Source organism: Meriones unguiculatus, chromosome 10 (assembly GCF_030254825.1).
Source record: "Meriones unguiculatus strain TT.TT164.6M chromosome 10, Bangor_MerUng_6.1, whole genome shotgun sequence".
Taxonomy (NCBI): Eukaryota; Metazoa; Chordata; class Mammalia; order Rodentia; family Muridae; genus Meriones; species Meriones unguiculatus.
Genome location: NC_083358.1, coordinates 81592021 through 81610453, shown reverse-complemented (window position 1 = coordinate 81610453; position 18433 = coordinate 81592021). Strand labels below are relative to the sequence as shown.

The 18433-nt window shown below is 39.6% G+C and overlaps 1 protein-coding gene and 1 long non-coding RNA gene across 2 annotated transcripts in view; one reads left to right on the top strand and one right to left on the bottom strand.

The window, feature by feature from the left end:
* The window catches only part of LOC110562744 (T-cell activation Rho GTPase-activating protein-like), a 41302-nt gene extending 27889 nt beyond the window's left edge, over nucleotides 1-13413 (bottom strand). Inside the window, exons 1-2 of the mRNA XM_021659631.2 lie at nucleotides 13052-13413; nucleotides 6126-6260 (exon numbers count right to left, since the gene is read on the bottom strand). Coding sequence (XP_021515306.2) covers nucleotides 6126-6128 — 3 coding nt within the window. The 5' untranslated portion in view covers nucleotides 6129-6260; nucleotides 13052-13413. The remainder of the gene's footprint in view (nucleotides 1-6125; nucleotides 6261-13051) is intronic.
* A 231-nt stretch (nucleotides 13414-13644) lies between these two features.
* LOC132656905 (uncharacterized) lies at nucleotides 13645-18122 on the top strand. Its single transcript, XR_009594700.1, has 2 exons — nucleotides 13645-14105; nucleotides 16790-18122. It is a non-coding gene; the product is annotated as an uncharacterized LOC132656905 (long non-coding RNA).
* Nucleotides 18123-18433: the final 311 nt, after the last annotated feature.

Below are 18433 nucleotides of genomic sequence, written 5' to 3'. Positions count from 1 at the left end.
TCACGATCCTAAGGCTCATGCCATAACTGACAAAGTGATGTGTTCCTTACAACTTTTGGCTTTGAAAAATTATTTTTGAGCAATTGTTGAACAGTAAGTGTTTTTAGGGAACAAAAGGTTTTGGCAAGCATATTTACATATGGATAGATAGATGCATACATACATACATAGATTAAGTAGATGTATAAATATATGCATATGTTGATTAAAATCAATAGTAACATGCCCCCCACCCCCGATTCTAGTGTACTATCCCAGCCAGATATAGAGTAGTATTTTCTGTTGTTCACTCTTTTGAAAGGACACGATGCCTTGTTTCAACAGTTTGTCCTCTGGTCATGGCAATTGGATAACATCACATTATAGCACACGGCCTCACGGACAGGGCATCTATGAGCGGGCACATAGTATGAGAGAAATGAAGAGGGAGCTGTCTTACTCTCTGACAGTAGTCCCGATGCAAGGACTGAGAAGGGTCCAGAAAAACAAGACCAATCGCTTCAGAGGACAGCTCTTCCAATGGCAGAGTAGTTTTATTATAGGCCGTGTCTCTTAAAGGTGATGCTACCTATAACACTGCCAGACTTTAGGCTGAACTTAAAGAGGATTAGCCCACGATGGCTAGATAACATCCAGCTAGAGAACTAACTTGATACAGTTTAAGCATCGGGTATTCCTACTACTACAAGGCTCCTTTATATTCTTTTCAGCAGCCACACCAGTTGATACCCCACATTGAGCACTGTTTAAATCTCCATTTTTTGGCATCTTTCTTATTTTGGTTTGTTTTTAATAAAGACATATATTCAGAAATGTATGGAATATTAAGTACTGTATTTGTTTTTATCTCAAGCATCATAGCTGGAGGCTTAGCCAATCATTTATATTGTTGAATATTATTTGAGGTTCAGCCATATAGTAAGATGTTTAGAACATGCCTAATTAATAGCAACAGTGTTTCTTTTTAAACCTTTAACTATTGGTGGACTTATGGTGGCTATTAGTTTGGATATGCAATTGCTAAAATCAGTTTTTAAAAGAAACATTTAAAGGACATGGGAGTTTACTTTTTAAACTGTGCTCCAATGAGGATGGCGACCAATGTGCTTGGTCTTTCAAAACCTTTAGTATTAACATTTTGTATTTGATATGAGACAATGTTTCGAAATGACTAAGACTGTTAGAGACATTATCTCAGATAAGAATCAGAGTGATTACTTTTTTTGTTTTCATTCACAGAACTGATTTTTTTTAACTTAAAATTTTATTTTTTTTACATTAATTACATTTTATTCATATCCCAGCTTTAACTCACTCCCTAATTCCCTCCCAATCTCACCCTCCTTCTCTCATCTCTTCCCATGCCCCTCTCCAAGTCCACTGATAGGGGAGGTCCTCTGCCCCTTCTATCTAACACTCCTTATCAGGTCTCTTCAGGACTGGCTGCAATGTCCACCTCTGTGGCATGGCAAGGCTGCTCCTCCCTCAGAGGGGGTCATCTAAGAACCAGCCACTGAGTTCATGTCAGAGACAGTTCCTGTTCCCCTTACTAGGAAACCCACTTGGATACTGAACTGCCATGGGCTACATCTGAGCAGGGGTTCTAGGTTATACTCATGAATGGACCTTGGTTGGAGTATTAGTCTCAAAAAAGACCCCTGTGCCCAGACATTTTGGTTCTGTTTCTCTCCTTGTGGAGCTCTTGTCCTCTCCAAGTCTTTCTTTTTTTTCGTAATGCCGCGCCTTAAACATGGAGCTGGTTTCTGCCTTCCACCTTCCCGATGGTGAGTGCTCTCTATCACAAACAACTCCACATTTGGCTAAGGCCGAGGATCTGGCTTGCTTCCATGTATGTGGCCCTATCTGCATTGCCCACGTGGCATGCTGGGGTTGGCTACCCAGAGGCTATTTAAGCTGTGGGCTGGCTTTCCCCAGGGTCAGATGATTGTTCAAGGTTCCTGAATAAACTGCACAAAACTGATTTTAACCCTGTCTTTTGGTGGGCATTGCGCTGTATGGTTTTATTGAGAGAAAGTCCTCTCAGAAACAGCAGGGATTTGTCACTTTTGTAGGTATCCTGTAGATATGAATTAAGTTGTGTACATTTGTTTAAAACACAACTGCACTAGTTACCTCAATCACTCTTCCTGCCAACATCCCACTAAAAGTCATTTATTTATAAGCCCAACTACTGGAAAAAAGTAGAGTAAAATAAATATAGTTTACATATCCTTCTTGGGTTGTGTATTTCTCCAACTCATAATCAAATTCAAGCGATAAAATTACAACCTCTAAAACAACCTTGATAAAATGTGTATGTACATAATCCCAGTTATATTTATATTATTATTTTTGAGCAACAAGTGGGATGCTTTATAGAAATTTAAAAAAAATGCATGGTGTTAAATTCATTTAAAATAGTTTTAGTTACAAAATCTAAAACACGAAATTATTACACGGTCCTGATGAATTAATCCAGTTAAATTGCTTTCTATGGAGTAAGTGCTATTGACAAATTATTACATTAAGAGTGTCTTCTCATGATTTCCTGCACACTATGCCTCCTCTAATTCTCACTCACCATGAATTTTATCTTTGTCTCTGCATTTGTGTTTCTACTGAAAACCTGTGGATTTCTGGCATATCGTAAGTGTGATTTCTCCAAAATAGTATAGGCTTTCACCATACAGAGACGCATTTTAAACTGTAAATCTAAAAGTCACATTGCTTATCTCAGAAATGCTGCAAATATTGAAAGCTAGGCATTTCAAGGAAGAATCCCTTCTTGTTTTATTTTTTTAATTCAGCTCTTAAAAAGTTAATTAATTTATTTATTTATTCATTAATTCATCCCAGTCGTAACCCTTTCCCTCTTCTCCTTCTGGTTCCACTGGCCCTCATACTTCCCACGTTCCCCCCCTCCCTTATTCCTCAAATAAGGGAGGGCCCTCCCAAACTCATCCATCCCAGCCCATCAAATTGCATCAGGGCTGAGCTCTTCCTCTTCCCCTGTGGCCTGCCAAGGCAGCAAAACCAGGGGGAGTGAATAGAAAGCAGACAACAGAGTTCAAGTCAGAGATAACCTCAATTCTCCTTCCTAGAGGATCCACATGAAGCCTGAGCTGCCCATTTGCTACATCTTTGTAGGGGGCCTAGGTTCAGACTATGCATGGTCCTTGGTTGGTGCTTCAATCTCTGCAAGCCCTTCTTGGCCCTGGTTAGTTGGCTCTTTTGGTTTTCTTGTGGAGCTCCTGGCACCTCTAGGTCCTCCTACCTTCTTTCACTTTTTCAGAAGATTCCCTATATGCTTCTCCCAATGTTTGGCTGTGAGTCTCAACATCTGCTGAGTGGAACCTTTCAAACAGCTGTGTTAAACTCCTGCCTTTTTCCCTCTCTTCAGCCACTTCTGCCCCATCTATCCTGCTTTCTGTTCTGAGTGAAATATAAGCATCCTAATTGTTAATTTTCCTCTATGGGTCTGTGAATTTTAGTATGTCTATAAAGTCCTTACATTATGACTCTGAGATTCCATCTTACACCTGTCCAAATGGCTAAGATCAAAAACTCACATGATAGCACATGCTGAAGAGGTTGTGGAGAAAGGGGAACCCTCCTCTATTGCTGGTGGGAGGGCAAACTTGTATAACCACTTTGTAAATCAATCTGGTGCCTTATTAGAAAATTGGGAATAGCTCTACCTCAAAACCCAGCTATACCACTCCTCGGCATATACCTAGAAGATTCTCCACTGTACCACAAGGACATTTATTAAGCTATGTTCAGAATCTGGAAATGACCCAGATGTCCCTCAATGGAAGAATAGATAAAGAAGCTGTGGTACATTTACACAATGGAATAGTACTCAGCTATTGAAAACAAGGAAATCATGAAATTTACAGGCAAATGGATGGAACTAGAAACGATCATCTTGAGTGAGGTAACTGAGGCCAAGAAAGACACACATAGTATATATTCACTTATTAGCAGATTTTAGCCATATAGTGCAGGAGAGACAGACTATAATCCACAGACCTAAAGAAGCTAAATAACAAGGAAGACCCTAAGAAGGATGCTTGAATAGAATTTAAATAGAATAGAATTGAAATAGAATTTAGCTGATTTTTAATAGTTCTATGTCCATTCGTGTTTCTTTATGATAATATATATTTGTTTTTTAATTGCAATTTATTTTTATTTTTTACATCTTGATTGAAGCTATCTCCCCCACCTGATGTCAATACCATCCTTCTTCTTTCCCCCCCCCCAACTCCTCCCCTAGTCCTTAGAAAGGAGAGCCCTCCTCCTCTATCAACTGACCCCAGCATATCAAATCTCATCAGGACTGGCTGCATGTCCTTCCTCTGTGGCCTGGCAAGACCACCACACCAGGGGGAAGTGATAGAGGAGCAGGCAATAGAGTTCATGTCAGAGAAAGCCCCTGTTCCCCTTATGAGAGAACCCACATGGAGACTGTGGTGCCTATCGGTTACAAGAGGCACCTGGGCAGGAGGCCTAGGAATTCTCCATACATGGTCCTTGTTTGGTGCATCCGTCTCCACCACAAACCCCCCCCCCCGGCTCAGATTTGTCGGCTATGTTGGTCTTCTTGTAGAGCTCTTTTCTACTCTGGATCCTTCCATTCTCACCCCACCCCCCTTCCATAAGACTCCCTGAACTCGGCCAAAGTTTGGTTGTGAGTCTTAGCATATGTTTCTATCTCCTGTTCCTTTTCTTCAATTGCTTACTGTGTCTATTCTATTTCCCCTTCTGACTGAGAATTAAGCATCTTCCCTAGAGTCCTCTTTGTTACTTAGGTTCTATAGGTCATTTCCTTCTCTCATTTGGTTGTATTTTTCTGTATTTACTTAAGGGAATGATTCAAGTTTTTTTTTTTTTAACCTGTTTTGTTGTGTTTTCCTGTATTTCTTTGAGGGACTTATTTTTCTTTTTTAAGGCCTCTATTGTTTTCGTGACTTCAGATATAAGGTTGTTTTCTTGTGCTTCAGGCATATGAGTATCTCCAGGGTTTGCTGTTGGTAGAATAGTTGGTTTCTGGAGTGTCATGTGGCCCTGACATTTGCTGTTTGTGTTCTTTGACTGGCCTCCAGCCACCTGGTTGTCTTTGGTGTTAGCAGGCCTGTTGGTCCCTAAAGGTCAGGCACTTTTGGAGTAGATGGAGAGGGCTCTAGGCTGAATGTTGCTTGGGCTGCCCACTGGCCCCTTTCAGATGGTGTACAATGTGGATTGGAGCCCACACACAAGTCATCATTGGAGGGGCCAAGGACTGAGTCCCAGGCAGGCCAGGCAGATCCAGAGTCAAAGGAAAGTGCTCCAAGAGGAATGCTACTCGGGCCCTAGGCAGGTGTCCTTGGAATAGCAGACAATAGCGACTAGAATCTGTAAAGGAATGGAAAACACTATTTGCATTCTCCATAATGCCAATCAAAATATTTTGTTTTACATGTAATGAGGAAATCATAAAAGTCTCTGAAAAATATTTTACTAAGTTTCAGTAGAGTCTCCATCAGTTAACAGTGTCAGTGTACTTAGCAACAAAACTGGGGTTACCAAGATATCTCAACAAATAAGGGAACTAACAACTAATGCTGAAGTCCTGAGTTCTATTCCCAGGGACAATATGGTTCCAGAAGACAACTCCTGCAGGTTGTCCTCTGACTACCACAAGTGAACAGTGGCATACATGGCCCTCCCCAAGAATAATTACCTATCAATGGAATAAATTCAATTCAAAAGAGAGTTATTTCTAAAAATAATAATTGAACCTACAATAAAAATTAAAAATTTCCCCAGAAAGAAAAATGAGTGATTGATCCTTGATTCAATGGCTTATCTGGACACCCCTTCTCCTTGTTTTAAGACACATTTGTCAAATACACGTAAGCAATATCACAGGAATGTATAAGGAATGTATAAGAGATGCTGTGCCATCTCTTTCCTAGAGAAGCCACATTCAAATATGACGTCCTATCCCTCCTTTGTATTCATGAGCATCTTATGAAGTGATACACTCTCTGAGCATCAGATCTGCAGAGCCTCTCATTTAGCTCACCTGACAATATTTGATTTCTACCAGTGTGTCTTCAGTGCACTGGCCTATCACTCACCATTTGAAAATTTTGGACTTCCTTAGCTTCTTGGGATGGGGAGAAGTAGAAAGCAAGAGTCTAAATGCACCAGGTTATAAAACTGTTCGTCTTGACGTTCATGAAGACAGAGCAGGTTGAGTTGTTAAAGCTGCCCTGTATGAGTAGAGAGAAATCACAGCAGGCATTTTCCAACTTGCTTCCTTGAGGCCTCTCATGGCTTTTGAAGTCTATAAAGTATATGTTAAAATGACCCAAGTTCAAAAGCAAAAAGGTAAATATCATCAATATTCTAAACTGTACTGTGGCTGTGCTAGCCTCCAAGGTACATTGTAGTTAACAAGTGTGAAACTTTTTATTTCACCTACTTATTAGATATTTAGCTCTCCAATATCATGTATTGGTCTTCTGACAGAAAACACATTCCATATGTGAGCTACCACTGATAATAGGCAGTCAGTGTCTGGCTTTGACAGCAGATTTTACTCTGCTTTATAAATCACCCTTGAACCAAGAAAACAAGTATGGACATTCGTGTCTAGTCCTTAAACACTATAAACCTTATGAAAATTTTCTCTCAACCTCTGAGACACTTTTTTAAGGATGTTACCTTTTATAAGATACACTGCATTATGTCTTAAAATCACTTATTATACTGGGATAGAAATGGTGAATATTACTCAAGTGGCTAAAACTTTGCTAAAGAAATTTTAAATGAGCAGCCTTGCTAGGCCACAGAGGAGGACCTTGCAGCCAGTCCTGAAGATACTGATAAGCTAGAGTCAGATGGAAGGGGAGGAGGATCTCCTTATTAGTGGGCTTGGAAAGGGGCAGGGAGGAGATGGAGGGAGGGTAGGATTGGGAGGGAATGAGTGAGGGGGCTATGGCTGGGATACAAAGTAAATAAACTGTGATTAATATAAAAAATGAAAATTATATAAAAAAGAAGTCTAAATGGTGCTGTCTTTTGAAACTTCATCTTCCTCCATCCTCCTGCCATCTGTAAGGTCCACAGCAGGCCCCATAATTGGCAATGCTGCTGACAAGAGTTCTAACTGAGAGCCCAGGGAACACTCCACTGGAAAAAGAAGAAATGATGCCTTCCGGTAAGTCAACAGATCTAAGCACAGCATTCCTCAGAAATCTTGTGAACGTGGCTTGTGTTTCCCTAGAAAAGTCACTCTATTCCTTTTCCACCCAAAAGATATTTGGTTCCTGACAAAGTTCCCATACTATCTCCCAGGCTGTTTGACCAGTATTCAGTCCTCATCTCACTGTTACCTGTCCTCATGAAACTCTCAAGGAGTTTCGTGCAATCGTTGGTTTTACCAAACGTACTTTTCTTTCTACCCAGGGAGTGGTCTATTTCAGTGGTTTCACTGCACCTTTCTTATGCTTTCCCTTGCCTGGTAAGAGTCTGTTACTGCATTACATGGCATCTAGGAATTAATCTAGGAACTATTGTTGGATTAGTTGGACTTCAGCCTGTAAGTCATTCCAATAAACTCTCATACCTACATACATATATATAAATAATTTATATAAGCTAGGAATATGTACTATATTTATATATTAATTATATATGTTAATATAAAAATTAATGTTAAATAGATCACATATCACATATTAATATAAATATATATTATACATTATGGAATGAATCTATATGTAAAATAATTTATATAATTGATAAATATAAATTGAAAGGTGATAGATAATAGATGGATGGATGGATAGATAGATAGATAGATAGATATTCATTCCATAAGTCCTGTGACTCTAGAGAATCCTACTTAATACAAAAGGGAAGATTTTCCAACAGATCCTGAGGAAATTTGCAGAATCATAAGAACTTACTTTAAAAATATGTATTAAACCATAATGGAAAATCTAAAAGAATTGGATGAATTTCTTGATATACTTGATCTGCCAAAGTTAAATCAAGATAAAAATTTTAAACAGGTCCATAATTCTAGTACAATAAAAGCAGCAATTAACCCCTCCCCCGAAACCAAAATGCCCAGGGCCAGATGGATTCAGCACAGATTGATAACAGACCTCAACAAAGAAACTAATGCCCATACTCTCCAAATTATTACTTAAATAAGAAATTGAAAGAACATCCTGACTCTTTTTACAAAGCCACGTTTACCATGATATCAAAACCATGCAAGACCCAAACAAATATAAAATTATGTACCAATATCCCTCATGAATATTAGTACAAAAATTGTCATATGATACTTACCTATCAAGTTCAAGAACACATTGAAAATAATTATTCACCCTGATCAATGTTTCATCCCAGAGACTTAATGATAGTTTAAAATTAATTTATCAATAAATATAATCAACCATATAAATACACTAAAAAGACTAAAACCAAATGATTATCTCAGTATATAAAAAGGGCCTTGAAAAATCCATCAGTATATAATGGTAAAAGTCTTGGGGTGACTATGGCTCCAGGGGACATACCTGAACACAATAAAGATAATATATAGCCATCCCACAGTGATCATTATCCTAAATGAAGAGTAACTAAATTTTTCTCATTAAAATCCCAGGAAGACGAGGGTGTTAATTGAATCCACATCCATTCAATATATTACTTAAAGTCTTAAATAGACCAAAAAGACAACTGAAGGAGATCAAGGGGCTACAAATTGGAAAGAAATAATTCAAAGAATCATTATGCATAAGTAAGCCTAAATTTTTTTCAAGGAAACTCCTATAGTTGATAAACACTTTCAGTAATGCGACAGGGTACAAACTTAGCACACAACTATCAGTAGCCTTTCTATATACAAAGGACAAATGGACTGAGAAAGAAATCAGGGAAACAACACTTTCACAAATAGCATTAAATATATAATATATTATATATATATATAATATACATTATATGTATATAAACTTGGGGTAATTTTAACAAACTAAGTGAAACCATTGTATATTATAAACTTTAAGACAGCGAAGAAAGAAATTGCAGACAACATCATAAGCTATAAAGATTCCCCACACTTATCAATCCAGTAGGGTTAATATAGTTAAAATGGCTGTTCTGTAATACCATTTTGATTCTATCCTTTTCAACTCAATAAACTTTATAAAGCTTCTGATATTACTAGGAGACACAGTTTCATAGAAAACTCGATGATCCTCTGGCTTATATATACTTTCCTCCCTCTCTTCTGGAATGTTCCCTGACCTTACCCATAAAGCCTCAGCAAAACGACTGCCTAAACCTTAACAAAGATAAGACCCAGGAACAAGACAAACTGAATGGGGAAAAGCCCCTGAGACAACTGAGAAATAAATATAGACAACTGAGGTGAGCTGGGAGGACAGGTGGTCTGCCTCAAAAAAAAAGTAAGCCAATGGGTTGTCTTGTCCAAAAAGCCCAGAAACATACATTCAAGTAACATTACATCAACGGAACAGGTGATATTAGGAAAATGTATGTATACACAGACACATAATCTGTACGCATTAACACTTAGTGAAAAAAGAGACCATAATTTTTAAGGAGAGTAGGAGGGGGTGTAAGGAGCATCTCTTGTGTGCTGAATGGAAGCATCACCTGACAATAAATAGCTGATGGCCCATTAGCTGAGGCAAAAAATAAGAGGTGGGATTTCCAGCAGAGAGAGAGGAACTCTGCAATAAAATTGGAGGGAGATTTGCTCTGGACGCTAAGGAAGATGGAAGAGAGGTGACTAGGTATGTAGCACAAATAAGTTATGAGCTAGACTGGAAATGAGCAAAAGCTTAGGATGTCAGCATGGCATTTATTCATAAATAATAAATTCTCAGAGCCATTATTTTGGGAACTGGGTCATGGGAGGAAAACCCGCTATTACAAAGGGGTATAGAGAATGTTAGGGAAATGAAAGGGAAGGGAGATATGCTCTCTTTAAATTATGTCAAAAAATTAAAAAGAGAACATGAATAATATCTTTAAGCAAATTAAAAGTTTCATAGAGACCCCAAAACCTCAGACTACAGATGAGCAAAGGACGTAACTTTACAAACCAGCCTTCCTGAGCATGGAATAAGGTCTAGCATGGTGTCCATCTTTCTCAGTACTGAACCCACGAAAGACTGATAGCTTCTCTTAGTACAGGGCCTTAGCTCATTTGCAATTCAGCAGCATGCTCTGCCCAGGACTGTCTTCAACGCTGCTCAGAGTTATGTGTATTGACTAGTGTATCCAGGCTTTCTGACAATAATCATTCATTACAATTGGCAGTTATCAAAATGATTATTAGTTTGTCCAATCTACATCCGCAAGTTTTGGCTCTGGACCAGAAATGGACAACCTTGGTGGTCAATGTTTGCAACCCCACTTCTCTCCATACATATTCTTTTAGTGAACGCATTTTTAAATTTTATAGTAATATAATTTATGAGATTTGGTAATATCTGAGAATGTATTTATTGTTGACAATTATTTACTGAGTTTGACAGGAATTTTGCTAGATATGTCTGGGGACATATTGAGAAATATTACCTACATTTTACACATACACACACACAAAATGCACCTTAACCCCCCCCCAAAAAAAAACCCAACAAAACCAAAGAAGTAAACAAAAACAGAATACACGAATTTTGTAGTATCTACTTTTTTCCCTAATTCTACCTATAGTGTTTTTAGTGTCCGTATTGTTATTGAGACCTCAGTAGATGAAACAATGGCTTGGAAACAGGGGCTCCGTGATTCCTAGAGATTTGTGAGGATGTTAAGAGGGAGCTGTGGGTATTCCCAAATGTTTAATAAAGTTCCATGGACACTGAAGATTGTCTAGAACATTCAAGTTTTCCCTATCTGACTTTGCAATACATAACAACAATTGTCATCTTAGTTCTCTTGTAAGGCAAAATAGAAAAATTATTAGTTTTTGATGTTGTTACAAAGAAAGTGATTTTTTCTATATCTGGATTTACATAGCTTTTATTAGACTTGCAAATAAGAACTTCATGTGACAAAATGTCTTCAACAGTTTTTCATGTGACAAAATGGAAATATATATTAACCATTCTCCAGGCCTAAGACTCTGCATCACTGAAACTGTCACATTGTAATAGATTTTGAATCTATATGTAAACAATTAGCAGTATCAGGTTGAAAGGTCACCCAGGATATAATCCTACTACTGAAAATTCCCCATTGTGAAGCTGAAGGCAGCTTGGATGGATTGCCTTCTGGTTTCTCCCTGTTTGCTGCTTTAATCCAGTCTTTCATTGAGTTCATCTGAGAGTCCATGGACAGTTCTCTGGGACACTCAGTGTCTGGCGGTCAGCTACAGGCTAGAGAGTTTAGACATAATCATACCTCACTGTGATTCCAGTATGTTTCCTTCCAGACCCACTTTGCCAAGATGGGCAAGGGCCGGAGGAATTCAGGCCACCGAGTGCAGGCGCCCAAGACTGCAACAACTTAATTCATAAGCTTTGCCCAAAGGAGCCCCTTCACAAACACTGAGGTCTGAGATGTGAGCTGAAGGCTGTGCCTGAATCCTTCTCACCTGGAATGGTACCAGGCCAGGGAGCTCTGAACACACCACACAGAGAGGGGAAGTCAGGTTAGATCCCCACAAGTGTTGCTGTGAGCTCTGTAACTGGTGAATTCAGTTTCTGACCAGCTCCCTGGTAAGTATTCCTAGACTAATATGTGTTGTTTTAACTCTTTTACATTTAAATGAAGACATAGAAAATGATCATTACAGGAAAGGCAGGTTTTGAAGTGTGGACACCACAAATACATTCCAAATTTCCATTGGAAAAGATGAGGCATAAACAAAGGGGTTGAATTACTTATATTTCCAATGCAATATTTTTAATTTGTAAATAGACATTCCAGTCTCAAATACAATACGCTAGTAAATTGTTTTGGTAACATCTGTTAACAAATTAAGGTTATAATTTGGAGAGCTAGTTGGCCCTATTTCTCTGATAAATGGCATGCCAAAGTTTCTGCTGGCCTCATTAGAAGAAATAAGCAGTTGTTTTGTTTTGTTTTTTAAAACTGTGGTCACAAAGAAACTTCAAGGCTAGGGAATGGTTCTTGGTCTGTGGAATGACAATTATATTGAAGTATTTCTAGTTTCCTCTAATATATTCTATTTCCAAGATTTTTCAATTGCAGCAAGTTTGCAGGTTATTAAACTGTGTGAAGACATTTTGTATAGTTTGATGAATCATTAGGCACATTTTAAGGGACCATTAAAAACTGTGGTTTAAAGATTAGTGATTTAAAAAAAAGAATTGAAAACACATGCTTGACAAGCTTAATAAAGACACGTGAGCACTGATATAACTGAAATAGTAACACTAGGCTCTGGCTTCTCATCTCCGTGTGAACAGGGAAAAAAGTATTCATTCATTCAAAACACGTCTATCGATTGACTAATGTACGCCAGTACCCTGTTGGACACTGTGTTTCTGCTTTGGTCACTGTTGGAGAAAAATGTATCCAAAACTATTAAAAATATAAATGACCAGTTAAGAGGACGGGATAATGCAAATACGGGGGAAAATGATCAGGGTATCTAATGTTTAGGGCTAATAGGACTACAGGATGGAGAAAGGGTTTTTAAAAACATGTCCCTCCTCTTAGGCTTTTCCTGTGGAGTGACCAGGTTTTCAGCCCTAAAGCCCAAGACAGACCCAGCAGAGAAACTGTGGGCTATACCAGTTGGAGAATTCTGCCTGTAGCTTATCCTTTCGTTTCTAGTCCCTGTTCTGCTCTCTTTTACCCAGTACCAGAACTGCATGTACTGAAAAAGTAAACGACTGATCTCTTAGTTTCAGCTGCCCTGCTTTCCCCCCTCTTTACTCACTGTACAACTCGGCTCTTGAAGAAGCAAGCCCCGGTGAGAGTTCAGAAGCCTTTGTACATTTGAGAAATCCCAGTTTCAGCTCGCCAACTAGACTTTACTTACACGACAAGGATTTTGATCTCTAGGGTTCGAATGCCCCACCTTTATTCCTTCTTTAGTCTCTGGTTAATAATAATAATGATGATGATGATGACGATGATACTTTGGGAGTAGGCAGCGCAGAGCTCACTGGTTCCATGCATGCCTTAGGAAGCAAGGGTTTTGCTGAGAGGAAAACGTTACCGCTGCCAGCTGAAGACTCCAGCCACGCAGTCAGTGAAAAGCGCGCCTTCTCCTTGTTGAACTAGGGCCCAGACCCCTGAAAGCAGAGAAATAGCTGCTTTTGTTTGAATACAAAAGCTACTAGAACACGCAGAGTGCTCTGATACTCTCCTGCAATTCCTTTCTTTCCAAAGGGCAGGAGATTCCCTCCCATTTCTTTTCCGAGTTGAGGAGAGGAGGAAGGGGAGGAGGAGATGGATGAAGGAGGGGTATCGCGGTGGGGTGGAAGGTGGGCTGTGCCTGCAGAAGTCTGCATCCCCTGGTTAGAGAGTGGGCGTGTTCGTGGATGCAGGGAGGCATGTGATTGGGTATGAACCTAAGTGGGCTCGTCAGTTTCCTGGACACACTGGGGGGGGGGGGGGAAGGAAAGGGAGTGAGTGGAGGAGGAGGCGGCCAGAACCCCCTCCCAGGCCCACATAAGCTTGAAGCCTTTAGGGGTGTTCAGTGCTTTCAGCATCTTTCTTACAACCTCTTGTCAGCCTCAGTCTGAGGGCAAGGCCAGGCAGAGGGTAGATCACAGGATCCCGTCTTCGGCCGTTCCCAGAGGGAAAGGAGGGGCGAGAAGGAATTAACCCACCAAAGTGAGAAGAAAGAAGAAGGCCTTTGATATTTTTACCACTCCTCCCTTAGGAGCAAATTTAGCAAACTTAGGCGACAACCTTGGATGAAGTTGGTCTGTCTGCAGTGGCAGTTTTGTGGGTTCACAGTTGGGAGCGCAGGACTTGGAGATGGACCCTTGATCCGCAGGGAAAAAGAAACGGAACGGTGGGTCTGGGATCTCACCAATGAACTCTCACCCTTACTTTGCTCTTCCAAGCCAGAGAGGGCCAAGGAGGTAAGGAAAAGAAAAGTTTGGCAAGGTGTGACTTTGCCACTGGACTGCCTTCCTTTCTGAACTCCTTCTCCTTGAAGATTTAGTGCCTTCCCAAACTTCTTTTAAATAAAATCCAGATTTTAGTTGCTACCAGGTTGAGAGTGGGAAAAAAATATATATATTTATATGAAGGACCTTAGTAGGGGAGGATTAAAAGATCTGTCAAGCACCTAGGGTTGAGAAAGACTGCTGTCACTTTCCACTCTCTTGGCACAAGAAAAAATAGTTACCTTGGACAGGATTTGTTTCAGAAAGAGTCGTTACTCAAATTAAGCTGCCCCTTGAACAAACATTTGGCGTTCTTCAGGTTCTAGTGGGGGACATCTTTTGCAGCGTGAACTGAGGAGAAAATACAGAGAAAGGGTATAAGGTAAACTGTGATAAACTTTTGTGTCTGTGGGGAAGTGAAAATCGGGCTGTTCCTTCGCGGGATTTGAGAGAAATCAGGGGGATGACGCTAGAAGACCAAGGGCACTTTGTGTGTGGCATTTTGAAATGCTTCTCAGAGAGTGGTTGGACTTCAGGACTGCGGAGGTGGGTCATATCCCCTGATGTTTAGACCTCTCCTCCTCTCCAAGATCCGCCCACCTTAATTTATCTCTAGTCGCCCCACCCCCGCCCCCAGCAGCACCTTCTTGCAGGTTGGTTGGGCAATTCTCCTGCAGAGTGATTAAAATCTCCAAGCAAACTGGTTGGGGGTGGGGCAGAAGAAGAGGGATTGGGAGGAAGAGGAGGGGGCCTGGGATGGGAGGAGGAGCGAGGAAGGTGGGAGGAGGAGCGTGGAAAGGTTCCTGCTAGGCACAACTGAGTGGCTCACTTTAGTCCTGTCAGAACTGGAGAAGGGAGAGTGACTTCATTCCTCCCTTGCCTCCTCCTGCCTCTGCCCCACCCTTTCAGAAAAGGCATCTGGGTGCCTAGGTCGCTTAGGTGCTGTGGACTCTGAGGGCAAGAGAAAGGCTTGGGAGTTGGAAAGCTGGATCAACTGAGAGTAGAAAGTTTTGAGAAAAAAAAGATGAAGGGATTAGTGAGTGGAAGAGCAAACAGAAAAAAAAAAAAGTGTCAACCCAACTCTGACCGCTCAGCTGAGCCTGCCCATAAGTCTTGATGCCGAGATCTGAGATCTCCCTAAAGTGAGTTTAGGCTTAGGGAGGCTCCGTAAAAACCTGGCCCAGTCCTAAATTTGGGTCCAGTGCTTGGAGACTTCACATTCCCTGGGAACAGGCAGCTTCTCATTAGCCTGTGCTGGGCACTGGTGAGCCTATGGCCACAGTGGGATTGACTTTGGATTTTGAAGTTGATTCATTTCCACTTATTTAATGATAAACATAATCGTCCTTTGAGGTTTGCATTTTTGGTTCTCTTTTGGCTGTTGGGTTGTGCAGTTTGGTTAGCACTTCCGCCCTCTGCTGGTTTTCAGAATTCAAGCATCAGCCACAGCAAAGGAAAGTTCCTTAGTGATAACTGAAAATGCCACTTGCCTAAGGAAAAACAGATAGGCCATTTCATGTCCACTTGTCACATACAAACATAGACACGAGTATTCCGGTGACAGTTATTTAAAAGTACAGAGCCCCAGACGCTCTGCAGTGATCACCCAGTACATGTGTTACCTGAGTGCACATTCTGAAGACATGTGCTTTTCTTTTCCACACTGTGATTTCCAGCCAGTCACATCTCTATGCTGTCAGGTCATGTTTTTCTATTTGCACTCTAACTACACACCTGAAACGCTTTTAGCAAATATCCCAGTACCACATCACACACATCGCAGAAAATAACCTTTCCTATTGTATAAAGCCAAAGACTATGGGAAATAGTGAAGAATGGGATCAGGTGGTATTTCTGATGAAATGTTTTGAAAATGGTACGGGCCATTGTGTTTACATGGCTGGATTCGGGTATTTATGGAATTCAGAGGCATTTGCTACTTAGTGGTATGCTATTTACATTTTAATCCATTACTGTACGAATTCATTCTTTAAACCAATTAAAATAAAATAGAAGTAATGACAAATTAATGCATAAAAGGGAAACACCATTGTCAAAGCCCCAAATCACCAGAGAAGGGGAAAGTAAGCTTGGTCTAGATTTCTAAAGCCAGCACTTAGAATGATAGCTGAAGGACTGAGTGAGATTCATCATTGCTTTCTAAATGGAGGGATAGTATTCTAGTTTCATCTTGACTTAATGGATTTTACAGAGTATTCTTCAGATTTTAAACCAGAAGATAATTTGAAATGACCCACTTTTCATCTAAAATTAGAACATCAAAGCTTTAAAAGTATGGGTTCATAATGAAGTTAGACCCTAAAAAGCAATATGCACAAGAATGTTTAGGGTTTTTTTTAAGTGACTGGATTAATTAAATTGACTTCATATATTATTTTCCTTTGAAAATATAAAATACCTTGAAAATCTTCAACACACAATATCTGCTTTGATTTCAAATACACAGTTATTTAATAGCCATTCACCGACATTTGCTTTCATTTAATGCTTGATATATTTGCTGTGCTTCAGGGATTTTGTATGTGCATAAATTATTCCATTTTTCTATAACTCACTGCAGGACATATCTGTGATTTATGTGAAGTTTTCTGTGACTGGGCTATGCATAGGTTAATATTTCTGCTTTGTTGTATCAGTTTTAGGTCACAGTCTCAGAAAGAGCTGTCTACAACTGAATACAGTGATGAATAAAACAGAACTGAAACACACACACATGTATACGTGTATGTAAATAATGGTCTCCTGTCTTTAGCCAGTAAGACAAATGTGCCTTGTAGACTGGTCATAAGTCTGAAGAGGAACGTTAACGGCTTGCCAGCAATGGGGACTAAGTCCTGCAGAAGTGCTGTTTGGAGTGTCCAGGATCAGTGGGTGACATCAGTGGGTGTCCAGAATGTGTGCCAATTCCAACATGGAGGAGCTCAGGTTTGTCTGAGTATTATTTATGTAGCATAAGTTAAAAAATGGTGTTGCTAATAAGTGCAGTATATGGTCTGATTATGACTGTTGTGTTGTGCTTGACTTTTATGAAAATTCAAGCATTCATGAATAAAAAAATTTCTTGGCTTATATATGAAGGGTGAATTAGGGTGGTACATAGTTATTTAGTTAACAAGGACTCCTTAGTCTACTGCCTATTTGTTTTATAATCATAAGTGTGATTTACGTCAGTTTGCAACAGAATTATTAAGTAGACAAATGAGAAATATACATACAAAGATCGTGATTACTTACTGTTTAAATTCTTGGGTGTTTTGCTTGCTTGTGTGTTGTTTGTTTGTTTTGTTTTTGATTTGTTTTATTTCAAGATATGGTTTCCCTGTGTAGCCTTGTCTGTCCTGGACTCACTTTGTTCACAAGGCTGGCCTTGAACTCACAGAGATCCACCTGTCTCTGCCTCCCTGAGGGCTAGGATTACAGGCATGTGCAACCATGCCTGGATTTGTTTAAATTGTTTATATTCCTTATTTTATAGACTTGTGGCTAAAATAAAAGGGCAACACTGTTTAAATTAAATTATATTTAAAACACAGCCAGGTAAACACCGCTAATTTTTGTATTGGGTGGGTTGAATTTACCTTCTAAATTTTTTTTTTTTCCCCCGAGAAAGACTTTAATTGTTCAAGGCTCTAGCTTGGCTACCATAGTATATTAAATGTAAGAATTCAAGAGTAATTTTAGCAGGATGACTTACTTAAAAGAGTAAAACATGCTCAGTTATAATTTCTCTCCTGGGAATTCTGGAGTTAGAATCTACAGTAAGTGCTAATCAGTACTACGTTTTCATTTTACAAAGAGGAAACTGAGGCACAAAAACAACTTGGACTTTTAGGTACTGATATTTTCATGACGGTTGGACTCAGTGTTACGCTATTTGTATCATGTTATTAAGATGTTAGTATGAGATGTAGAGAATGAAAAGGAAGCGTTATGGTTATAATTTAATAAATGATAACTCTGTAAAATGAACCTGGCTTCGGTTGTGCTTTTTTTGTTTGTTTTGTTTGTTTTTCATCTTAACACAAACTTAGAAATTTCTTCTAAGAAGTAATTTTAACTGGCCCCAAGATTGTCCTGTGTGCAAGCATAGAGGGCATTTATTTTTACTGGTGATTGATATAGGAGGGCTCAGATAACTGTAGTGGAGCTAAAACTGGTCAGTTGATCCTAAGATTTATACAAATGCAGGCTGAATAAGCCATCAAGAGCACAGTGGTAAGAATCATTCTTCCAAATTGTCTGCTTTAGGTTCTTGCTTTTGAGTTCCTGACTTGACCACC